Source organism: Malurus melanocephalus, unplaced genomic scaffold (genome assembly GCF_030028575.1).
Source record: "Malurus melanocephalus ecotype Western Australia unplaced genomic scaffold, MMel_1.1 scaffold_37, whole genome shotgun sequence".
In the NCBI taxonomy this organism is placed as follows: domain Eukaryota; kingdom Metazoa; phylum Chordata; class Aves; order Passeriformes; family Maluridae; genus Malurus; species Malurus melanocephalus.
Genome location: NW_026623269.1, coordinates 1,547,297 through 1,574,027, shown reverse-complemented (window position 1 = coordinate 1,574,027; position 26,731 = coordinate 1,547,297). Strand labels below are relative to the sequence as shown.

At 40.1% G+C, this 26,731-nt stretch overlaps 1 protein-coding gene across 1 annotated transcript in view; it reads right to left on the bottom strand.

Annotated features, from left to right (window-relative positions):
- VAV3 (vav guanine nucleotide exchange factor 3) overlaps positions 1–24,002 on the bottom strand; it is a 146,391-nt gene extending 122,389 nt beyond the window's left edge. Inside the window, exon 1 of the mRNA XM_057364284.1 lies at positions 23,735–24,002. Coding sequence (XP_057220267.1) covers positions 23,735–23,938 — 204 coding nt within the window. The 5' untranslated portion in view covers positions 23,939–24,002. The remainder of the gene's footprint in view (positions 1–23,734) is intronic.
- Positions 24,003–26,731: the final 2,729 nt, after the last annotated feature.

Here is a 26,731-nt window from a genome sequence, read left to right as displayed (position 1 = left end):
TCCTGTTATAAACCACTATGTTTTTATGGAACAGATTAGAGTTTTAGTGGCTTCTGGTCCATTCTGCATTGAATTTAATTTTACAAGAGATACTAGCACAACATTTACTGAAAAGAGAAGCAAGTTTGAAAAACAATGTCTATGACCTTAAAAAATCAGGTATGGTTTATATAATTGGGACTGTATTTGTCTGAACTTTAAACACAAGACAGTTGGCAAATCCACTGATACCAGGTTCTACAGAAAYAGTATGCTGTTTTGTACCATGATATTTGCCACTTCACACAAAAACATTCATTTGAGGCTTTTTCCACACAGGACACGGTTATGTGAGCTGACAGAAATGCATAGAAATATTTTACAAAGGGTACTGAATAGAAATGACTAATTAGATACTAAAAGCACAGGCAAGGCTGAAGCTGCCCACAGGGAAGAAGGATTTCTCTGACCAGACCTTTAATGAAGTGAAAGATGAAATGCAAAAGAAAAAAAAAAATCAAATAACCTCTATTCACATAATCTAAGATGTATTTCTCAAAAAATATATTTTGGCACTGAGGTGCTTCAATGGAATAAAGRTCTGTTTGGTACAGACCATAATATTCAGTATCTAGATGTATCCATTGTACTAAAAGCACATCTACAGGCATTCAGAAACCAACACAAAGAGCTCTGAAGATCCAATTGTGCCACAAGACATTCAATGAAATTCTAACAGCAATACCAGTCAGGCGAGTGAGAACTGAAAGGCCAAGAAATGATGAGTATTCAGGAAAGACAGAGTTCTAATTCACTTTTTTTTTGTTATTTTCATTACCAATGAAGGGAAGGGGGAAAAAAGCTATTTGTATTTATTTCAACTTCCACCTCCTTTTTATTATGACGACTGAGTCACAAGCATGAGGATTTAGTCACAAGCCTGGGAATCCAGCAGTTCCCTTCTATCTGGATCAGACATTCATAGTGCATTAAGGCAAATCAGGAATATACTGAAGCCTGAGGTATCTGCAACAGGGTACAGAGATGCTAGGCTATAAGGGGTATTAAAACCAAGCTGGATCACTGCCACTATGTCAGGGAAGGTGGTTTCTTCCCCACCGTGATTCACTTCTGCTGATATGAAACACCCATTACTTCATCGCCTGAGCCACTTCACTGGCTTTTTTACATGTTGCATTTCCAGCCCCACACTGACTTCAGGAGGAGCCCAACAGGACAGCTGCTCAAAGCACCATCATGTAGAAGCTATGACAAGAGGCAAAACATAGGAAAAGGACTCTACTTAGCCCATTGCCCACTAAATCCACTTTACCTCCTGCAGCAGAAATMAGGCATGTCAATCACAGCAAGTCCTAAAATCTTCCCCTCCCATTCCTCCTCCAAATGGCACCACTTGATAAACCACACAGCTGCAGCTATTTGCCTTTGCCTTGTCTTTGAAGAGCCTTACATGCAAAACCTATAAGTGATGGCATTTTACATTACAGCAAGCATGGTACRGAAAAAATAACCAAGAAAAGGCCAGACTTTCAAAACAAATATACAAAAGAAGCAATGAGAGGAGCAAATTTAGCTACAATTCACACAACTCAGAAGGTACAATTGCTTTCTATTTTTAATTTGCAAAATACTGATGTTACATGCAAGGAAGCATATATAGGTTTGTGAATACAAGAGGTTTTTTTGTAGGTTATTTGTGGTCTTAGAAAAGCAGAATCACCCAAGAATAGAAGTCAGAAAAAATAGAAGAGCAGAGCATTGCCATAACACTTACATGCTCTTTCTACACCCTCAGTGCTAGCTGTAAAGCATGAGCTCCTGACCTTTCCTATCTGTTCCGGAATGCTGATGAGAACAGATTAGCTGGGTATCTCTCATTTTYACTTCCACTCCCTTGTTGAGAATACAAGCAAAAAGGAAAATACTGTACTTACACCTGTTAAGCAAGAGGAGAACGTGAAAATTTCCATAATGGATTTAAATGGAAGAATTGCTTTTGTACATTCTGTCACCAAGATTGATAAGTGTGAGTTGTTTCACTGAAAGAATGCACAAAACAGAAGAACTTGTCTGCTCAACGTTTCCTTCAAGAAGTTGATTAACGCCCTGAGGGTCGTAGATTTTGTCTTCTCACTTGTTTCAGTATTTGTTCCCACAATTGTGTTGATAGTAACAGCATAAATTTCATTACAATGCTGTTCAAATCCTGCTCAGTCTGAATTTGAGATCTCAGAACTGGCTACCGTGACCAAACAGCACCATCACCTCTAGTAATCAAATCAAGATACCGTGATCAGAGAAAAGCTACACAGCAGCAAGACCAAAATTGTGCCTTGAACCTACACATTAAAAAAAGGAACAGTAATTAGTGATACAGACCCAAGGGTTTCATCAGCTCCTACATAAAGTGTGTGCACAGAAAATTTCCAGCTTCCTAAAAATTCTTTCAGCCACATCCAATAAAGGGAGAAAATTAGGGTCTTAGAGATACAGCTGCTCATATATCAAGGGCTCCTTTCCATAAGCCAGGCTGGACAGTTCCCCAGCACATGCCATCTTTGACAGAATCATCCCAAAAGTAGGGTTACCAAAATAACAGCACGTTACACTTCTACTAGATGTCACAACACTTTTTTTTTTTTTTTTACTATCTGTATGTGAATTAACACCAGATTACTAGATAATCAGACAAAGCCCCACTGTGACACTGACAGAAATGCACAGTCAGGGTTAACAATTCAACACAGAAATCATTCCTGGCTCCTTCACAGACTTTAGCAGCCAAAGTACATTAGATTAGTTCTGCTCTGCCAAAAGGAGTAATTATCACTATATGCAGTAAAAAATAGCTGTAAGGATTTGTAAGTGAATGAAGTATGGACCCACTGATGAAGTCTTAATTCAACATCTATTAATGTCTTTTCATAAGCCAGCAAGACGAAAAGAGTAATATCAGACACAGGAGTGGCATTTATAACATTTTTCTTGTTCCTATGTGTGCAGCTTTTCTCGAAAAAACCTTTAAAGTCAGAATCTTATTAAGTGAAGGAAAAAGAGYCATAAGCAACTTAAAGACCAAATCAACAGGAGAGGGTGAGTGCTGCTATTTGCAGTAAGCAAATGGAAGCTACCAGGCTGTCCCCAGAGATTTTCTTTTTTTATTTTAAGTGTCACACTGCCACAAGTAAGAATTACTCTTTTTCTCACTCTTAGATAAAATCTATCAACTTGCAAATTACACTTAAAAAGAAACTAACGCTCACAGGAAGAACACGTCACTCACATCAAATGAATTCAGTTTTAGGTTCTGCATTTGACCTCTTGTTCTGCAAACATCACCTCAATCATTAGGAGGATCGATAGTTCTAAAGATCTAAGCAGAAGCAAAGCAGGCAAATGTTGAATATCTCCTAAACTTTGCTCTCTGAGGTACACTAAGCAGGCACACTAATGAATATGGAGGAGACACCACACTGAGCTCTTTGTACAATTGCTTAAGGTTCTGGTACCATTACATAAATCAAGAATTTTACTAGGAAATGTGCTATGCAAAGAGCAACAGACACTTGTTAGTTAATTCATAGGATCAAGGAACAACTAGGGAGACCTGTAGAAGTATTACATTTCTAGATGTGGGCATGCTTTGAAGGCCTACACAACACAAGATGCTGTATGAACTATAAAATATATTAAATTCCTCTGAGCCACTACTAACACTGTATGAATATTAATAGCATGTTCTTTATTTGCTCAGTTAATGTAGTAATTAAACATTCATAGGAAAGCTCTTAAAATTCCTAACTGACTACTATTCAATTATGTCTATTGCATTTTGGCCTGAGTATGAAATTTTGTTTACGTACATTGCTCTTCTCTGTGCTCCAAAGAAAGAAAATGGAAATTGAAACTTGAAAAAAAAAGCTGAGGAAGCACAAAGGATGCTCCACTGATATGGAGTGAATAGAGGGCAGGGGAAAAGTTTAGGATTTGTTGTGCATTACTGACTCTCTCCTTGGCTATGCTGGCATTATAGCATTGATTGAGCAACTAGGGGCAAAGAAGCATTCTCTGTGTTCCTGAAGTCAAGTGCTCCCACAAGCCATGAAACTGGCAATTCACAGGAATACTTAGACCATTATGCCCCAGCTACAGGAATTCCCTAAGTGTAATTGTCAAGAGACAGGTGGGAGAACTGAGGACAGCATCCTGTTGCAAAGGGCAATTTTTAGAGCAGCCCTTTGTTCCCCACTAGCAAGAGTTAACTAAACCTATTCTGTACTATCTTGTAAAAAAAATCAGCAATCTACAGTATTAAGCATGCAAAGCACAAAGAGATTAGCAAGGTAGTTGCTGTGCTTACCTTTTCAAACAACTAGCCCTATATGTCTTATTTCCCAAAACTGCATCTCTAAAATTGCTTTTTCTAAAGATCTCAGTGTTTTACAAGCAAATGGAAAAAGAAGACAAAGGGAATGTGGAAAATAGTACCACGGAGAACATGAATAGGAGGAAGACAGCAACAAGGAAATGAAAAGAGGACCCCAGGAAAAGGAACAGGAAAGGGACAGACACACACTAAAACAAAAGTTTAAAAAAGGAAATCAAAATATACCAGAAGAGAGAGAGATCCAAAGACAAAGAGCATTGAAATAATAAAATACTTGACTCATTAATGATTATATTGTGTGAGACATGAAATAAAAGCCAAACACATTATTTTCTTGTCCAAAAATTTTGGTGTTAAAATGCTCCAGGCAAAGCTGTCTATGAAACTGCCATTTAAAGTTGGACAGTAGTCACTGTGCCATAAGGTGAATTTACAATCATGACATGGAAAACTGCTTCTGTAAAAGGCAGAATTGAAAATGACACTCATTTCTTACTTGGATGTATCGCCATTGGTTCTAACACAGGCTTTCTAATCACTCATATTTCAACTTACTTCAGAAACCTCAAAACCTATGCCTACCTAAAGTATTCAAACATTTTTGCAGGGCAGAGGGGAACACTAAACCCTCCAAACTGACTGATACATTTAAATAGCAAAAAGATTGGAAAGCCTCAAACAAGTGAGCTCTCAATGCTTTTACAGCCAGCAAAAAAAAAACATATCCACACTGAAACCATGAAAAACCTTACAGCTACAGTATGAAACACAGATCTTCACATCTGTGCTGAAGAGAACACCCAACACATCTGCTCCATATTGTTAGCTCGGCTAAAAGCTAAAAAAAAAAAAAAGCCGCTTCTGTTGTATTTTGGTATCTTTTATTCATGACTGTGTTTGGATTTTACCAAGTCTCTAATGTTAGTGCAATAACATGAGAAGACCTCTTACTTTCCCTATACCTGGGCAATGGAAATTAATTTTGGGGAGTAAGGAACTCTATGAAGATGTAACAAAAGGCTTTCACATAGGGTAAAGGCAAAGAATTCACACCTGACTTCAGCTCCATTACAGAAACACAATCCCTTTCTCTTATTTCTACCCCATCCCTAAAAGTAAGCACCATTGAATTCACCATCTGAACTGGATGTCCTTTGTGAATAACTTGTGGCTGTAGCACCCTGGACACAGGCCCTACAAGCCCGACCTGGACCTCAGTGATGTAATTCCTTTACAAATACCTACAGTGTGGGCTCAAGAGTATTTTTAAGTTTGCATGTAGTAACTTGTTTTCTTCTAAGCACTCGAAAAGTCTCAAAGCTATCAGCACTGAATCCTGCATGGAAATTCACCACAGCTGGGGAGGGGAGTGCTGATGACCTACACAGGGTTGTCAGTACCTATTAAAGGTGAACCTAACCCAAATAACTCCTACGTTTTTCCATTTCTTAAAAGCAGATACAGATCATTTATTAGGTCTTTCATTTCCAAGAGGAAGGAAATATYCTTATTAACATTAATTAATATTCTTATTAACACTGATTAGTGTTAACATACATTATTCATTAAACACTTTAAATGTTTTCTTGAATTGCATATGTGTACTCTTTTTCAAACTCTCACAGTCATGGAATAAATTCCTATCAAGAGGTTAAGGATGCAATTACAGCTGTCTACAAATTGCCCAGTATGAATCTGACTGTCCTCTARTTACCTATTTTAAAAATCTACTGTTCTATTTTTGCTGGTGTGTCACTTCAGGTTTGCAGTTTATTAGACCATGCTCTCTGCTGCAAGGACAGGGGTTTCCAATATATTYAGAGAATACTTCTCAAGGATTGCAAGTCAAGTAAGTAGAACAGGTAAGTCCAGAAGCCCAAACCACAAACCAGTGGGAATAGCCATGAATGGAAAACAAACTCCAAAAGCAAATTTGCAATACTGGAGATGAAAACTTGGTGCTTGAAAAGCATACTGGCTACAGTTTTACACCTTGTGATGCTCTCTGGAGCTTCAACATATTGACCTGCCACCAAATGTCAACCTTTCCTGCACTAAGTGACACGCAGGTGCCACTCAGAAGTGTTACCTTACCGCTTCCATTGGACACCCCTCTGTTTCCCCACTGGAAAGGATAGCAAATAATTTTCTCTTTTCTCAGGCCTCTCAGTCTCCCCCTATGTTGCCTTTTGTGAAAAGCTGACAAATTCTTCTTTTCTTTGTTAGTTAAGACCTTTGAAAACCTCTACTGCCCTTCAACCTTCACATTTTATTACATCCTTTTTAAAACAGGAGATCACAACTACAAAATACTGGAGTACTGTGGCTTATGCAGCAGACTGCAATGCCATAATGAGCCATAATGGATAACAGCACAATGAATGTTTTGGGGCACAGAATAAGCTTCAGCACACACGTTTTGCAAAATCCTCAGGGTGCTACATCCTCCACAGTTACCTATGGGAACAGATTACTGCTCTGAAGTATCTGTTCTGGATGTCAATGAAGAGATAATAAAGTAGATGAAATTGTGCCTTGAATTCCAGTGATAAACAGGACACAAAAACATTAAGAGTTCTCAGCTTCCAAAAACTCTGAGGGAAGAGACAGTTAAAACACAAATTTAAAAATCTTTTTACCCACAGCTGTTTTTTACCATGTCACTCTGAAACTCAGCCAGTGTTAGGCAAAGTGTGCTTCATTTCTTCTGCAGCATGTAACCCTCCTAATTAAGGGCTTCAAATGAAGTATCAGTATAATGCAGTAATTGGTACATTTTTAAACCTTAATTTATAGCATCAACTTAAGATGAATCTTTGYGAAGCTGCAGTAGCCTTCCTTCCTTAAGAAGGCAGACAAACAATGAAAGGTTAACCTCACATCCAGCTGTACACAATCATAGGCATTTGGTGTCTTAAAGGCTGTATTCACTCACTCTAAACTGTCTGCCAAAATGAAATACATTACTGAAGGCTACCCAAATTTGTGTGGGACATGTGTCAAAATTGTATAAATACCTACTTCCACAGTATTAACAGCTGTGATCATCTCAGCAAAGGCTATTAAGTGGATGCTCAGAAATYCAACTGTCACCTCTAAATGTGGCCCATTTCATGTGACAGCTAAATCATACTGATATCTTGTCTCACAATAACTGTTGAGATACACCAGGAAATGGTCCAAAACTTCATTTCAAAGGATGTCAGCTTGGCATCTTGCAAAGTAAAACATAATCATGAGCATGATCTCACAAGAATGGAGATTTATAAAAAGAAGAAAACAATTCAAGTCCTAGAGTACAAACAAGTATTTATTCATAGCCTAAAATAATCAATTGTGAATAATCCAAACACTTTGAAACCTGAGCAGCAGAGTATAATTTAACTTATCTAGACTCTTAGTCTGCCGAGCAATTTGATGCAGTACAATCAGGGTTTTAAAAGGACTATATGAGCACCAGTGASAAGTCTGCATTACTGGACCATACTATGTGCTGAGTCTTAAGATACCAATAACATTTTTCTACAATCCAATTTTAAAACCTCTTCTTAAGTAACCGTAACACAGATGGATGGATGGATGGATGTTTCTTGCCACCAGATGTTTCCACTCTTGCCCTTGGGAAGAGAACTGCARAACATTTCACCAATATAATAATTCCAATTATAAAGGTACAATGTGCATTGAGATTTGGCACATTATTCTGAGTGTCCATAGATAATGAACTGTGTTAAGGATCATTTTAAAGTGAAGAACTCATCCCAGTCTTTATGCCACTGCTTGACAGCTGAATGACTTCAGAACAACACTGCACATGCATTGGTGATCAAATTTTGTGAAGCACTTTATAAACAGCTGTAAAAGGTATTCCTCATCCCTGAAAGAAGGGCTGTGTGAATTATTACTGTTACTTTCGTGCTTGCATTTTCATGTCTCTTAAATTTAGAGGAAACATACACAACAGTGCCAGAAAAGAAAATCTACCAAGGGGACTTGAGAACCACTAACTTGGAAAGTCCTCATTCAATGCTCTGCTGGTCTTCTGAACTYAGTGAAGAGAGCTGGATCCTATCGCTTTTATTCAGAAAATTAATCCTATTAAAATCTAAARTGTTCATGCATGTAGAACAAGGTAATTCAACATTTAGTAATTTAGCAGCAGCGTGTGACAGCATGACAYAGAACTTGAGTTGTTGTATAAATGCAACCCTGTCATCTTAAATGTAGAATCATCAACAACATCAAGTTTTAAAAGGTACAACAAAAGCACAGCAAGATACTGGCTATTTACACAAATCTACATAAAAATCAACAGTCATTCTTGTCATGSCTAAAAATTTCTGCATGAGCAGTAACCCATAACTGGTTTTGGCACTGATGCATATATAAAGGAAAACACAGCAACCTAACATAGAGACAGTGAAAGCATCTGCCTGCAAGCTGTAGGCAAATATTTTTTTTAACCTATTATACAAAAGAACACATACAAAAGCAATAAAAGCAGCTGCTGCAACATACTTCCAGGCCTCTGAACAAGCATCAGCTTACTAATTGCCTCACATCACTTCAGTACAAATRGTTTCTTAGGTGTTTTTTGTTAATAACATATTGAATGCAAACATTGGAGCTAAGCTGCAAGAATGAGTAGGAAGCCTAAATTTTGTCTAGAAAACCAAGTTTTGTTTGGTTTTCTCTAGTATTGTTTTGTTCTACAGACTATTCAGCTAAATAAAATGAAATYTATATAAAACACAGTATGACCCTGCATTAGTCGCTATCTTCTAAAAGGCATAATAGCTTATTGAGACGAGATTAGAAAGAATAACAAAATCAATATATATACAATTTGTAACTGAGAATTTGTAACAATTACAGATCTGCCTCGGTCTCTCCATGGAGATGGTCCTCAGCACTGGAGAAGTACCAATAGTGATTTTCAGAAAAAYGGGCATGACAATACTGCAAGGCTGATTCTTGCCTTCAAGTCAGATAAGCAGAATAGCATCATGGAGTCTATGTAGCAAAAGACAAACTTGTTTGAATTGTTGAAAGATAATAATTCAGTGCAAACAACTAGACAGAAAAATTATTCAATAAGAGCCTTTTAATAGATCAGAATAAGTGAGGTTATGTGAAACAAGGGCAGGAGAGTAATTAGGCAAAACAATTAGAATAGACCCTTGCAACTAATTTTATGGCTATATGATTCAGGAAATATTTATATTCAGATCCCTATYCATTTTTTTCAGAAACAAGCATTTTTTCACTTATGACAACAACATGTCACTTCCAAATATGTGTTGTTAAAAAAACTTAAGTCAGTATACAGTAAGTACTTGACCTAGTCAGTCTAATTATTCAACTYTCACACTGCTCATTTATTTCTAAATGAAACCACGAGCAGCTACGTGGGTATTTTCTATAGCAAGGACTGGAAACTCACAAGTTTGTGACTCATTGTTCCACGGCTGAAAACAGCTGTGGCACACACAACTGACCCAAGTGATCCTCTGAACATGACTCACAGCTCTACCAAAATCTGTCCAGATCTGCTACCAGCAAGAGGCATCCCAGCAGGACACAAACATCTCCACAAATTCTTGGTAAACTCTCCCATGGCCCCCCTGCTCAAGTCTTCCCACCTACTTCAGGAGTCTGCTCAGGGCAGAAAGGGGCAGCAGATTGACTGGAAGAGACACAAAGTATTGACACATCGGCTAAAGCCTGTTGGGTGTTCATCCTGCCATCAACAAACAACACAACCTGAAGTTTGTACAARTCTGCTCTCTGTAATCCAAGAGAAAATTACTCTCAAAGGATGTCAAGAGGGACCAATAAACTGGTTCAAATGAAATTCCCTTTTCAATACCAGTATGCCTTGCCACTCAAAGGTATTTTTGATTAATTTTCTGACGGCTGCAGAGAACTAGCAAAAAGTAAAGTGTCCCATTTCCATATCTGTCAAAACAAGTCGAGTTACTGTCTACTAAATGTGTTAATTTCTTGTATGCAATAGAGGACACTGTAGAACACGCATAGGAAATCCAAGGAACTCCTAACACAACAATATGGAAATCACTTCTACTTTTTGTCAATAGCTACTGTTTTGAAGTAGTAAAAAACAAAAAACAAAAAAAAAAAAACCCATTTGTAAGCCAGTTGAGGGGGAGAAAAACCACACACAAATTATTTGGTTATCACGTGTCCTCCCAGTAAAATCTGTAGCCACTCAAGATCTCTAGTTTACTTTCCACTTGGGATTCTAAYAATTGATAAGTAAATACAATGGAATTATAGTGGTTGGAAAAGAATAYAACTAAATTAGAGTAGAACAAATTTTTAAAGGAATTTCCCTAGTTAAAAACCATTCTCACAACTATAAACAGTGAATAAAGTTAAAGGAAGCATAAAACAGAGCAGGCCAGACTTTACAATGAGAACCTTCATGAGGAAAGCATGATAGAAAACTAAGCAAAAGCCACTTCCTCTCAGCACCATATTTCAGTTCTGAACAGGTATATGAGGACAATTATTCACAATTTATGAAAGATCCAATATCAAAGTAAATTTAAAAAAAAAAAAAAATCACTGACCTGGATTAAGATCCAATACTAAAACAAAAAAATCATTGACCTGGATTAAGTTGTCATCAGTATCTCATCATAAAAAAATAGTTTAAAGCTGTTCTAGTACTTCAAATTACATGAAACCATAACATCAGCCACCATAAAGGGATGACCATCACAATTACTCTTCAAATGTATGTTCTCCATCAAACTGAGTAACTGCATGAAAAAATTTGCCTTTAGTCCCATGAGAACTTTAAAAAAAACCCYTCACAAATGGTAATATTGAACTGCTTCAGTCTCAAGCAGAGAAATAACATTAACAAACCAAGACAAAAGGTGCACATTCACAGAACAGGTACGGGTATTGWTGCCTTGACCTTCCTGAGCTTTCACTGACAGCACATCCACTTCCATGGAATAACCAGCTGGGCATCACCTCTCTGCCTGCAACTTCTATAGGCCTATGATGARTGTCCATCCACAGAGAATGAGCAAGAAAAACTGCAGAAACCTGAAGAAACAAACTATTTRCTATCAAGGTAAGCCCTCAGGGATATCATTAGGTAGCAAACACTTGTATCTCACAATAGAGATAGTGTAGCAGTTATTTCATTTTGAGTGTAAACAGTCTTCTCACCTCCAGTCTGGGAAGCAGAAATAACTTTATCAGTATTATCAGCCTCTGAACAGTGAGTGGAACTCACTGGAAAAAGACACAGACACCCTTGAGACTCATGGCAAACACTAAGGAGATGCAGGATGAATATGCTGGCTAGCAGGACTGGCTATTTCTGCCTTGCAAGCAAGGCTGAAAATCAATCTGAGAAGCGTTTAAAAATAACTACCATTCCCATTCCCACCTGCTCCCTCAGGACACAACCACAAAGAAATATTSCCTAAGCACTGCCATGGTGGGACAAACCTCCAGAGGTTGGTGGCAAGGGCAGAAATCAAGCAATGCTACTACCTTTGAGAAGAACAAGGTTCCAGTCTGATTCACCCTGCAGACTGCCAGCACTAGCTTTCATCCTTATCACTCCCACCAGAGTGATCTGCCCGGTCACCTGGAGCAAAGCAACAAAACAATTCTGGAAACACCCTCCCATATGTTTCAAACCTCCAACAGCAACATGGAAGTGGCAAATATTTTTACAATACTGAGTACAAGCAAAGCAATCACCATTTACCAAAGGCAGTCTCTGAAAAGTCTCTTTGGTAAATCAAAATTTACCAAAGGCAGTCACTGAAAAGCAGTTTAAAACGGCCCAGCATGAGATTGCTGGTCAAGCACTGYCTGGTCCCTTGAATCCCATTTTCCTAATGGTCCTAAAAGTGTAACTTCCACTGGAGCCTTCCTGCCCAGCTCTCACCCATGCAGCTTCCGGAAGAGACGCGCTCTTATCCACGTAGGAAACAGATTTCAGACAATCTGCAGAGGGATGAAGCCAAYAGGAACAGCAAAGACAACAGGGCAGGGGAAACAGTTGAAAGGAAGAAAGCATCAGGAAAGAAGTGAAAGAGGAAACAGATGCACTGGCAGGAGAAGAAAATACGAGTGGGAAGGGAAGGCAAATGTAGAAGGTGAAAGTATTATGGACCAGTTTAAGAGGAGAGAGCATGAGCACAAACAAGCTTTAGAATAGAGGAGTCAAAATGAGTGAGAATTAGACAAGGAAAGAGGGGAAAAATAATATAAAAAAATCCCTACACCTGTCGCAGCAGTACTTCTTACTAATCAAAGAGGAGTCTGGGTTTCTGATAGGTAAGACCAAGTCACCTCAGCCAAGGTAGAAAAACGTGAGAAATGGGGAAAATGGAAAAARGGTTGTCACTAGCAGACCTGTCAGGGAAATGAAATACTCTACAGAAGCCCTAACATTTCAAATTCTGCTGCTCTTTCAAATCAAGATGAAAGCCATTTTAATTTCATTAAACTTTAACATGACTTTATTGAAACACTGGATTTTGAGGTCAAATTCTAATATGCCTCAGCACAAAACAGGAAAAGCTGAATACTACCACATTTCTTTTCCAAACAGTTTTAAGACCATCTCCCAAGAATGACATTCCTGCAAAATCTTTTGAGGGCTATTTTCCTGCTGAACTGCCTCACCACAAATTTTAGATTAGACACAACATTAGATGAAATCACTTGTTCCTCRCTGGAATTAAAAGACACATCACTTAGGAGTTATTTTCAACCTAAATGGTTTAGCAAAATACATTTGTGGTCCTGCATTTTAAGCCACGAATTTGGACAAACACTTTTAAGATTTAAAAAGCCATTCCATTGCATGGAAATGGACACTGAGTGGAAATGGAGTTCTGAGCCAGAAAGAACAAGTCCTTTATTAACAYGACAACTACCTTTAGAAGACCTACACATGGAAACCCCACCAATACAGCAGTTTTGCCCCAAAAAAGAACACCTCAGCCTTTCTTCACTGCTATGCAGAGATCACATGAACTCACAATTATTGTAATGCTACTGATGGAGGGATCCATTCCTCAGGACTAGTCCTAGTGAGGTGTGCTAACAGACAGTGTTACATAATACATTCCCCCTCCTGTTTCAGGACTTTTTAATTAGTTGTTGTTTTCTTATGTTTCTCCCATCGTTCATGGCAAATAATTTATCATTTCCTTTTTTTTTYYWAWTTTTTTTTACTTTGTAGCAGGTATTTTTAACACCAGAGAATAATTCACATTACATTAATATTGCTAGAACTTGTGCTCTTGAAATATCATGATGCGCTATGGGGCTTCCAAGCTACAAAAACCTACATTCTCAGAAAAGACAAAGCAGATAGTTTAAATTAAGCAGATTCCCCAGTGGTCTATGAATCTGAGCAATTAGAGCTGGGAAGGCACACAAATTTGAGATATGCTCCAGTGTGCTGGTGAGGAGTTTCTCATGAAGTGCAGCCCACCCAGTACCCAGCATGGCTCAGCTATTCCTACATTCACACTCTCCCATCAGKATCTGCATGAACAGGCAAATGTCCCAGGCAACACAGCCTTTGATCTCAGCTAATCATTTTACCAGGGTCTTCAGCAGAAAGGGAAAATTACAGGGCTATGATACAACTGTGGAGACATTCCAACAGGATTACAATTTACTTCCACAAAGCTTCATGAAACCTGCASCAGCACAGTACCAGTAGCTAGCAGCACTTTCTGAGGCACAGTCCTTCTAACCAACAATAGTGCTTGAAGGCATCACTGAGAACAATTGCAGAGTTAAACCTCAGCTTTTACAAACAGTGCCATCTGCTCAGCATAYTTGCAGTGAAACAGGCAGCCTCAGCACAATCCATAACGAAGATGCATCACCATATTCAGTGCTGCCGACCACAAATGCAAACTCAATGAACACAGACCCTGAATAACTTTCTTGTGACTTCTTGTAGTGATTAACATCAAGGCACGGTGGCAGGTAAATGAGCACTGCCCTCTTTGTGATGGAGAAAAAAATCAGGACAGGCAAAATTCAAAACAACATGGCTCAAGTTAACCATGCTTAGGATTAAAACAAAATCTCAGGACGTTACTCACCTGTTAAATGCCACTCAAGATTTTAACCTATTCTGCACTTTTTAAAACGCTCCAAGAATTCAGTCAAACCAAACATCCCTAAGAGGACACAGACATCCCAAACAAGCCCTCTGAGGTATGGCCCAAAAACTGTTACTTCACATCAAACATCTAAAAAGCTAAGCAAGATCCACAAAAGARAAAAGTGGAAAAATCAAAGCCCAGCAGGAATTTTCAACAATATTGATAAATAAGCACTTGCCAATTCAGAAAAAAATGTGTGATACAACCTGATATCCTACATCACATTGTGCACACAYGAAGGGTAAATCATTAAGAGAAAGTGAAACCTAAATATTTCCGCTCACAACTTCACAAAATTTAGCAGAACTGGTGAAATGCAAAACTTGAGCCACAAAGAACAATGAAGAGGTTTTCAAAATAGCTGCTTCAATGTAAGTTTTAAAATCTTGGCAGAAATCTCTTTTCAATCAACCACGCATCAACTGACCATAAGCCCAAAGACAGCAGCCTGCAAGGGCACTTCAGGGAGTCTCTTTCTATTTTGAGAGTGAAAGATGCTGCGGACAATAGCAATAGTTTGAACATTCTCCCTGKTGTTTCCTAACTCTACTTATTTTCCAGGAATAAGAAACTCAAAGCTTGATCTAAATCCTACATAGATAAGCAGGACTAATGAGTGTACACTTCRAGTTACAATTCACATGGCAGCACTATGTCATCACCATACCTCCATCCAGAGACACCCAAAATCTRAGGGGACATTAATGCAGAGAAGGTGTGATCCTCCACTGACCTTTAACCTTCTCTGTGCTGTAATCAGATGTCCTTACTCACAGATCCTGGGCAATTCAGAGGGAAAAATACCAKGGCCTTTTATCAGCTGCTACATATAAGGCATCACTGCCACATGAGACAGCAGTTGATGGGAATTTGAAGTCAATCACTGGAGCACATAAGTGTAATTTAAATCTTGACTGCCAACATCCAAGCAGAACACAAGGAATCATACAAGCTACAATGATGCTGTAATTATTATGCTCTTAGTTTAGAGTGCGTGCAAGTAAAATAATGTGTTCATTTTTTCATGCATCAAATTTCCTACACAACACTGAAGTCAGACTGCTGTGAAAATTAACATTTTAAAGAGCCAAGTTCTAATCATTCTGTTTTAATTGACTCTCAGGCTTCTTTCCATGCAGAAACAGTGTGAATGAAGGAACAAGCAATGGTACAAAATACCCTAAGTATAGAGTATACAGCACATACCATTATATAACTCAGAAACAAATAGGCAAATTTGATGGRACCTAGGATTAAAGGGCATCTCTCAGGATTTTTGAAATACAAATCATCTTGTTCTGCTAAGCTTTATCAGTTAAAAATATGCTTTTAAAAATGCCTTGCTTTGTTGAGTGATTTAGTTTTTTTTTTTGTTTGTTTTTGTTTTTTTTTTACAAAATAATTGATAATAGCAACAGTGTTATTTTTGGGGGTTTTTTTGTGTCTTTTGCAAGGCAATTATACTATAGTCTTTGTATCATATAAAATAAGTTTCAAGGATAGAATGAGCAAAAAATAATTACAACTGAATACCTACTAATTGTAAAATAAAATTCTGATTGAAAATAAAGGCCAAAAATATGTTGGATTGTAATATAAGACAACTGAACCATACCTGTAGGTCTGCAAGAGCATTTCAATAGCACGTGAGTGGCTTTTTTACAAATTGCTACAATACCTCTACACTATGCAATTTGTGTCTAATGTTTCATGTTCTGAATATACAAWGAAACAAATATCCTACTAATAGTCCTTCAGTGTTTCATGTTACCCAGACATTCACTATTGACATTTAGGATAGGATGACAGAAAGGGTCATTGACTGATATTTTTCCAAAAGATATGTTCTCACTTGACAATGTGGTGAACTGAAGCCAAGAGCAYTCACTGAGCTTTGAGAGAATATCTTTCTCTTGAATATAAAAATTCAAAGCCTTACTATAAAGATGTCAGTTCAGATTGCATTTTACACATCATAAGTCTTAGCAAACAGCTGGTATTTCACAATGCCTCAAGTCTTGAACATCGCTTGTCAAAGCAAAGTAAGAGGAAAGAAAAGGTAGCTCCAGATGATGCCAAGTACATTGAAAAGTACAGGGGAAGAAATTAATAGCCATTTCATAAAGTACATATCCCTTCATACTTCTTTCTGAAATACTGAAGTAATACAATGTAAGGGATTACAAAACATTGCTATGAAGTATTATGGAATGAGATGGAAGTACTGTAATGCTGTTTCACAGCAACAGAAAGGAGAGCAAAAAAATCAAAGCTTTTTGACGGGATTTTTTCAATTTGTCTTTAAAAAACTACAGGTACAATTTTAATATTGGTGGAATGAGTTCAAAAACTGACACTTCTGTATCCAGTAACGCTTTAAGAAGATAAAATTGTCAGTAATCTAATAAACAATAGATATTGTTTGATATCTCTGTACTCAGATACCCACACAATGCAGGGCATGAGGCAGACCTTCCCTGCCCCTCCATCAGGCAGCACACAAAGGAAAGCACAGCAGGTTTCCTTTGCAGCCACGGGCACTTTTCCAATTCCCCTCTGGGTCAGCTGCTGGYCAGGGAGCCAACATCACTTCAGCAGAAGGGTCTCCTCTATTTCACCAGTGTCAGACTGTGCTCTGCAAATCCTTCCTGCCCATGCCTCTCCCCAGTCTGCTGCTAGCTGCTGCTCCTGGTTAACCCTCCTCTCTAGGCTCAGCTATGCCAGGGCTAGGAGTGCCAGGCTCCTGGTGGCATGGCCAGGATGGATGCACCACCATGTGCCCTGCGGAGTCTGCCCCTCACCCCTGGCAGCTGCCTCGCCTCTCTCTGACCTTGCAGCCCTTTCTCTCTCTCCTTCTCTCTGTATTTCCTTCTTTACAACCATGATTCCATCAATTCTTTTGACCTTCAAAGGAGAGGAGAAAGGGATGCAAGTGAGAAACCCAAGATCCTCTATCTCCCCAACGCACAAACTGTACTGATGTGYTTTGCTAACCCAGCCTGATGTGCAGTGCTGCAGCCTGGCAAAYAACCTCCTGCACCTCAGAGGCCTAAGGCAGCACATAATAACAGAGACTGGCAYGCCAGCAATGATAAAGCCATTATCCATTATTATTAAAAAATAACACAGTATATCCCAGATTGGTTTTCTGCACTTATCTTGGGACAAAGATTAAAAATTTTAAGTGTTTTGCTGGCTGATGCCCTCTTCAAACCAGCTTCCCAACTTTCTCTGACCATTCTCTCTAGTTTATTTTGGTTCACTTGATTATTTCCCCCTACTTCTTATCAATATATGTATGTATCTCCTTTACTTCTTTTGATTTGTTTCTTTTCATAAGCAGTTCTTCAACTTGCCACTGTCACTGGTCTCCCACCTTTGTCAGACAAGAAAAATCTTGGCTTTTCCCACATGACACAGCACTGTACCATACACAGACRTTAATTTAAATTATCCACTGCTGGCACAAGCTATAGCCTTTGAGAGAAACCAGCACGAATATTTTTTCTATTAATGCATTAGATAGCTGCCAGCACACCAAAATTTTGTGCAGAAAGGGAGGTCTGAGACACCTTTTGGCAAGATRCATATGCTGCATTTAATAACTGTATGATAACATAACAATCTTTACCACAGTACAGCTGCAGTTTTCCCTTCCCCCTGCAATGAAAAAGAATCAATGTGAATCAATTAAAATCATTACATCAGTTTTCAAAAGCTATTTTCTTCATCTTCTTGSGGTTGGAAGAATTACCTAGAAAAACCAGGTCACTACTTTTTCATCAGTCTTTTCTTAGAACAAAACAGAGGTCATATTAAGGTTTTGCTTTGAACAAATCTTTTTCAAAATATTTTATCAAGTCAAACACATACAAGATATGCATATGTATGCATAACCTACACATGGATAAATATTCCTCTACTGGATAATATATCTTATGGCCAACATAGTTTTTATTTAAATGAATCATGGAAATGAAGTTAAGTGTGGTAAAGATGTTAAGTAGACCGAAGCAAAAGCAAGCAAGCAAAGAGATTGAAAGCATCTGAAAAGTGAAAACAAAATTTAAAATAACTGAATTCTTTTAAATGCAAGTTTCAAAGWATTCAGCAAGAATGGGGGTGGTTAAACACATCTCTTGTTTCTACACTGACAAAAAGTGAACCAGTTCCTAAACTCTGCTAAGCCCAAGAAGCTTTACAGTTTCAGAATAACTACATTGATCTAAATGTGTCTTTGTGGTACTTCCTAGCACCTAAAGCAACAAAAAACACAGCATATCCACACCTGTTGGGAGCTTACAGAGTGGGGGATGCACATTTGGGGCAGCAGATCAGGATTGTGATTTGGGGGGAATAGAGCAGCTGCAAGCCAAAGAAAACTGAGGTATGTCTCACCACACCCACATCCTGAGACTACCTGATCCCACTGCAACCAAGAAAAATAAACTCATGTACAAAAGCTCTGATACCACACCAAAATAASATATGGATGACAAAGATAACCAACTTCCCCTGGACAACATGGTCACACCAAAAAAGTAATTACCTAAAATTAGAAAATATTTGAACTTTTAATACTAAGTGAATTATAGTTTGTTTGTTTTTATTAGAATAATAGGAAATAGCTATTTTTAATATTTAATCTATGTCAACATCCCCTTTAAGCACACTCCYGTGCTAGTATTGCATTAAGTGCTGTTTTCCTGTTTAGCAATCTCTGACAACTAAATGCCTTGCAAAAACCATTTCAAAACTAGTTTGCAAAGTATTAAAGATAAAAGATAAGCATTAAACAGATGACATCTTCTGCAAATCCATCAAAATCCACTTGTTTAGGTTTTACCTTTCTGGTGATAAATTACTTAAGTTCTTGTATGATTATGATTAAATATTAGTATTAGTACTCCCTGTTATGGATCACTTCTATTTTTGTTACTTTCACCAGCCTATATTAGCCAAGAGGCAGCATCTGAAGCAAGTGAACAGCTACAGTGAATAGATCTGAAGACACAGATAATGAGCTTCAGCGCTCCATCCTCTGTTTCACTGTCACCAGAGACTGATGCTCCACTTCAAGGGAAACCCCAACACACCAGCACACCAGTCACACCTTCCTTATTCATTTAGCACATTCCCTCTTCTAGCTCCATTCCCAGCAGCTACAGTGTTTAAGTGTTTGGTGCCTGAAACAGGACCACTTTCACAGCACTAACTGAATCAGGCAGGCTACCCTGCAGCTCAAGGCCAAAAGGTATTAYTTGATCCATTTCTTAAATTTCCTTTTCTGATGGCACACACACAGGTTTAAGTAACTTAAGTTGCTAGCTCATGGGAGTTCAAACAGCAAAGCAAGTTTGAGCCTTGATACAAGGGCTCATTCTAGAGCCTGTATTTTCCTGTTTCGTTCAAAGTGAAAAAAAAACCCTGGACATGTATGTCCTGGAACCTGAATCTTCAATCTCGTACAAAGCCCATGTGTAATTTTTCACAGGGGACCTCACACCCAGACACACTAGCTTCTCAGACAGGACCCAGGCAGCACTGAGCTAGCAATCCTCAAGAAGAGGAAAGTTCATTGGCAAAGCAACAATGCTGCTTAACCTTTATATATGCAAGGTTCATACTTTTAATATGAGGCTCACTTTCTGGAAAGCATAACTGACTGAATAAGCCTCTGTTCTTCAAGAGACTACTTCCACTAACCAAAATACATATTTTCATAAACATGCAGTAATGCAGAATAAAACAGCCAGCATTCAAAAAGGTTCAAACCCCAATGTTTTGCAGCCTAAAACCACTGAGAGGTTTCTCTTGCACAGGCATCATCTACAAAACGGTAGAGAGGCAGAATCCACAGATCTCAAAGGCATAAAACAGCCCAGCCACGAGAACAGCTGTGACACAAAGTGCATGGCTGGTGGTGGGACAAAGGCACATGGTTCCCCATGCCAGCCTGTAAAAGAGAACATACCCCTTTGCCACTTGGTCGAGCACATGTTTGTGTTGCAATACTGAGCATCATCAATCTCAGTTTTCATTCCTGCCCCAAGAGCTTACAAGGCAAAGCAACAGTGATCCWGTTTCAATCAGGCTCAACCAAAAAGCAGCATCTGACACTGCAGCATCAGTACAATTCCGCTGCACTTTTGATGAAGCTTACAAAGGGTTACCAAGGACTACTGAGCAAAGCTAATCAACATTACTGATGTGTGATCTGCCACATTTAGTCTGAAAAAATTAATATATTAAAAAATGGAAAAGATTCTTATGTCAGAGGACTGACACCTACTCCCAGGTCTGCCTGAGGCACAACCTCGCACTTTCCTGTTMTTTGGAGCTGCTGCATTTGTAACCAGCCCCTAAGACATGAAAACTTGCTTCATAGAGAAAGGCCTGACAAACATCAACTGCAGTAAGAGACAAGGCCAAAACCAAACASTCTGCCCTCAATGAGGTCCAGTCATGAAGCCTTTATCCACCCTTCTCATTCTCTTTGTATTGATCAAAAACTGTGCAGTAACAACCCATTGACCTATTCTGAAACTCAGTGCAAGAAACATCAGATCAGGGAGTACAGGAGCTGCAGCCCGGTTGGTTCTAGAAGACGAGGGATAAGGGCCAAATGAAGTTTAAACAGCTCAGCTAAGCAGTACAGACAGCAGCACTTTCAGACAGACTCTGCAGTCAGTGGCCAAGATGACTTCCATCCTAACACCAAGCCTGCTCTACCTCCAGTGCCTGTAGATCATTACCCCACAAGGAACAGGTGAGCTAGTTAGTGTTTCTACAAGACCCCAAAATCCTATGATACAGCAACTTTATGATGCAAATCTGCTATAATGCAGTATTCGTTTACTGACAAGTAGTGTTCTGACAAAACTCACAACTTAGGACACGACTCCAAGCAGATCTCACCAAYTGAATAATAATCTTCAAGCCACTAAGACTTCTCCACAAGTTATTAYTAAGAGCTTTTACAGTCTCAGCCACAAACTACAAGCATCTGGCAGAATTTCAGCAATTTCTGAAATTTTCACTAAGATCATTTCCAGCAGAACAGGTGTCTTCCAACAGGCTTTTCAAAAAACCCACAGAACCTCACCAAAATCACTAAATCTTGAAGTCACAGAACACAAAGGTAACATTCCCAGTAAATTTAAACACTATGTACAGTTATCCATTAGAGATKTTGATCGAGCTACAGTTCCCCTTGTTTAAAGGGTAAAAACAGCGTTGAGCAGAGAAATGCACCACTGGAGAGGGCAGTCTGCAGCACTGTGGAGTGCAGGTACTTCAGGCATACAGCAGACAAGGAGATAACTGTTGTAAATAATCCAAGATCTACAATTATAATCCATAGTTCAAAGACACTTAGAGAAATAAATACTAATCTTGATTCCCAAACTTGCTCTAACTAAGAAGACAAAAGAGCATTTTGATCCTTAGTTTCAGTAGACAGAAGCAGACCACCATGGCTTTAATTCACTGAAAATAAAATTAAGTAATAGTGGTCCAGACAATTAATCCAGAATTCAAGTTGAGGCAATGAGCAGACCATCTCAAAAAAGCTGCATAATAATCATGGCAACACCTTTCTACTTAATTTAGAAAACAAGCATAAACCAAGGCTCTGGTTTAGCAAGTGCTGAAATTCACAGGTTGTAATGGTTCAGAGAAAAAACTTAACTGGATTTTTTCCCACTCAGAGAAGCCCACTCTCTGGGTCACTCCATCACTCAGATGAAGTATTGCCTCTGCATATGCCATTCAAGCAGGCRTTTGAGCTCTCTAGTACACAAGGATAGCCTTTATACCATTCACATCTATTGTAAGCATCTCAGAGCTTTGATTCTGACTAGCTGAACTGTTTCCCCTTTTTTCACTCTGAGCTTCCAGAAAATGTCGTGTTGGTAGTAAAACATTACTGCTAAAAAAAAAAAGAATTAATAGGAAATAACTGTTTTTGTAAGCTAACACGGACATCGACATGGACAAAGTAGTGTTATGCACTACTACTGCTTTTTGCCAGTGTCCGAAATGTGAACAGCAAGTTGYATTCCTATAAATCAAAAAGAGAACCGTAACACCGAAATGTTACAGTGTATCCGTTTCTCAATGTTTCAAACACATGACAGGCTCAGAAGTTAGTTTCCTTCCAGACAACGTTTGCTTGGCTGCCACCATCTCTGCCGAGGCATAGGTGTGCACGAAGCAGTGACAGGAAGTCAAGTATATATATAGTCGCTTCTTAAATTATTAATATCATCTTATCTCGATATCTGAAACCAACTTTATGAGTCACAGTTACAAAGCATCAGTCCAAACTGAAAACCGCATTTAAAACGGGGCAGAATTAGGAATTACACTTAGATATTAAATAATTATTCCAAATAGCTACTTTAAAAGCCAAAAATAATAGGGCCTGGATTAAATATATAGATMTCTATATGGTACTACACAGCCAACCAGCTATTAAGAACACTATTTCTCACTACTAATCAGTCTTCTCCAATCAACTCCCTAAGCCACCAAAAGCTGGGAAGAGCAGCTGACTGGCGCTACCAGGGCTTCACCGGCCMCTTCCCAGAGCCCCTGCTCTGCCTTGGCCGCTCCGGGCGGGCTCTGCTCCCGGCCCGGTGCCCTCCCTCCCTGCTACGTACAGAGGTACAGCCAGAAAAACTAGAAGCAAGAGGTCATTTGATTTGTAACCGCTCGCATTAAACAGTAACGCACACAGATGTTAAACTGCTGACCCTGGGACTACGGCGGGAACTTCTCCTTAGCGCGGCCACCCCGTGACGGGCCCGGGGGAGCCACCTCCCGTTGCGGGCGACGAGCTCTCACGGAGGTTTCGGGAACCACCAAGCCCGGCGCCGGTGCGGTTGCGCCCTGCCCAGCATCCAGGACGGGACGCGCCGAGCCCGGGCTGAACGGCCGCMCCACGCAGGAAAGGCACCCAGCGAGGGCTGCCCCGGGTCCGACTGACGCTCACCGCCCCGCAGGCGCGGAGCTTGGGCTGGAGACAGGCAGCGGCCGCATCCCGCACCCCGCGGGTCCCGCTCCGCGCCGCCACAAGTCCAGCGCAAAGCACGCGGAGACRCGGCGCACGGCGCGAAGGGCGCGGACACGGGACACGGGCAGGGGGGAGCGGCCTCACCTGGGACATCTGAGGGCGCAGGTTGATCTCCTTGAGGTTGATGGAGTGGCTGCGGAGGTTGTTGAGCAGCTGGCAGAGCAGGACGCCGTCGCGCAGTGTCTGCGCCAGGTCGAAGACCTGGGCCGTGTCCCAGGTCACCCGGTGGTTGGGCGGCAGCACCTTGCAGCTGATCAGCCACTGCCCGCACTGCTTCCAGGGCTCCATCCTCGCCACCGCGCCGCGATGCTGCGGCCGCGGCGGCCCCTGCTGCGCCCTCCCGCCGCCGGCGCTGCCGTCCCGCCCCGCCCCGTGTCCGTGCCCGCCCCGGGAGGCGGGTCCGGCGGCTCCCACCGCCCCTCGCCGCTCCCCGCTCCCGCCCCGCGCTGCGCGCCCGCACCTGCCCGTCCCGGGGCGCCTCGCTGCAGGGTGAGCGGGGCGCTCACAGCCGCTATCAGCCCTCGCCGGGCAGCACCGTGAACGTGCTCGTCTCGCCTGCTCAACCCATGATGGCATGAACACAGCACCTGCGGCACACGAGGCGCAGCTCTGACAGGCAGGTGTAGATAATAGCGCAATGCCATGTTCTGCCTCATTGTCAGTCCTTTGTCTTTGCACTACGCAAACAGCTGAGTGCTCAGAGAGGTTCAAGCAGAATACTCACAGCGACTTCTAGAAACGATAGAGAAYACATCATGGCATAGCATTGTTTTCCCATTTATTCTCCCCTAAAGTACTTTGCAATTATTTCCATTTTATTTGCACTTAATGTTTTAAAATATGTAATAGCKTCCAACAAACAGTCAGACAACTTGGGAAAAAAAAAAAAAAAAGTGATTTTAAGATAGTAAGTGTGACAAACTCCAAAATCAGACAACACAAACACCTGAGTTCACAATATCCTGCAAAACTCAAAAGCTATTTTTCTTTTCTCTTTTTGAAGCAGTGCTGGAAGCTTAATTTCTCAAAAAAAGAAAATCACTTAAAAGGATACAAAATCTGGGGGGAGGAGGTCTCCATAAAGCACCTTTTTTTTAAACTAGAAAACCCTATTAAAGTACTACTAAACATTTATGTGAGGAAAAAATATATTAAACAGCAGATGAAACAGTCTTCCAAGAACCATCATGGTTATTCAAGATAGTCCACAACTACTGCAGGTTTTCACATCTCCTCTGTTAAAAGCCTGACATTTATTGCTGTCTGAGTTTAGAATCATCCCACAAATCCTTTTAATAACTTCTGGAAGAAGCCATACAGACATAGGAATTTACTTCAGAAACCGAGGCCTWGCAAGTGATGTTTCAGTAAGGTCAGTAAGCTGATCTACCTTTTTCTCTTTCTTTAAAGAGGCAGTATGTTTGCTATTCCAGGCATTTTCCTGAGCAGYCACAGGACAGCTCACCATTTTGCTCTGCATGCAGCCAAAAAGACAAAGAAAATCATGGCCTAAAATGTAGGATCCAGCTCCATTATCTGCAACACCTGCGTCACTGCCCAGCAGGTGTTGGATGAGACAGGTGTGACTTGTTACCTCATTAGGAGGCACAAGTGATGCTCAGGGTCATCTGGGAACAGCATTTGGTTCCACTCTTAAACATGCACAAAATTGCAAACACCGTGGTTTTCAGCCCTCATGCATATCTGGGCTGGCAAACCAAAGAGGTTCCCAAACCTGACCAGAGAGTTCACAAAGCCTGGCCTGACATGTTAGAGCATTAATGCATTTTCACAGAATACAAAATCCAGTTAGCAGCAAGTGGCTTTGCATGAATCAAAAGAAGGATTCTCATTCCAAAGGATTGGTAACAGTGCACCTGAGCTTTAACTCTTTCAAATAATCTTAGGTATGACATTAGGTTGCCTCAGGAGAGCCTCCATCCCTTCAGGTCCCTCCTGCTCCATGGTTACATGGGCAGTCACAGCCATGCAGCTCCCATTTCTCAGGAAATGTGAATTCTGTCTAACAATCTCAGTCCAAACACTTGGTCACCAGTAACAGGTACCTCTGCCTCCTCAGAGCAACATTTGGTTGTTTCATGCCTGAGCAGCTGGGGGAGAGGGCAGTTTGCAACACAAACATGTTATGAAAGTATGGGACTGCCTGTAACCAGGCAGAATTAGAGAGAATTTCATTACTAATTTAAATCAAAAGGGACTGAAACCTAACAGTTTTCACTGTGATCATTTGGATATCATCATCCATCAAAATGAACATAGAGCTGTTTGATCAAGACTACAATAAAACACTTCCTTATAGAAATATTTTTATCTGTGACAAGTATGAAGTGATAAGTGAGTAAGAATTCAGTTGCACCCACAAGCTATCCATGCTCAGGCTGACAACAACCATAACACTGMARCAAATGCAGAAAGCAGAAAAGCAAAARARATAAAAGAAACAGAAAACCATCTCCACTACATTATCCACATCCCCACTTCAGCTGCCTCCAGCCAGGATTGGTGGTACAGCACCCTGAAAGCAACACAAATAGCTGGGATGCCTTTGCAGAGATACAGAAAAATGAGTGTTGTTTTGATTCATAAACAGTACGAAAAACACTTCAGGCTGGCTTCTCAAATCAATCTCATCTTTTTTACATAGTAAATAGGAGCAATCTAACGCTTCTTAATCCAATATTTACATCCAAACAATACAGATGCTTTAAAGGTGATGGTTGAAATCCTGCACTGCACTGCAATTTAAAATTGTTTATAAGTCATAGGATGTTATAGTGCAATATTAGAAYCACATTTCATTGAAAACACACTGGTTTCTCTGCATCTCATGTAATCAACTGAGTGACAGTCTTCCAAACAGAGAAGAACGCACATAATCRTAAAAATTCCAGGAAAATAGTTCTTTGCAAAGAGTTATGTGGTTCAGAGAAGGGGCAAATGGATTCCAAGTCAAAACTCATGGTCAGCAGTCTTGCTAAAGAAGGCAGAAATATTTGCACATGCACTTTCCCCTCTCAGTGTATTCTTGACAACCTTCTTCAGCCTCCTACACTGTCCTCA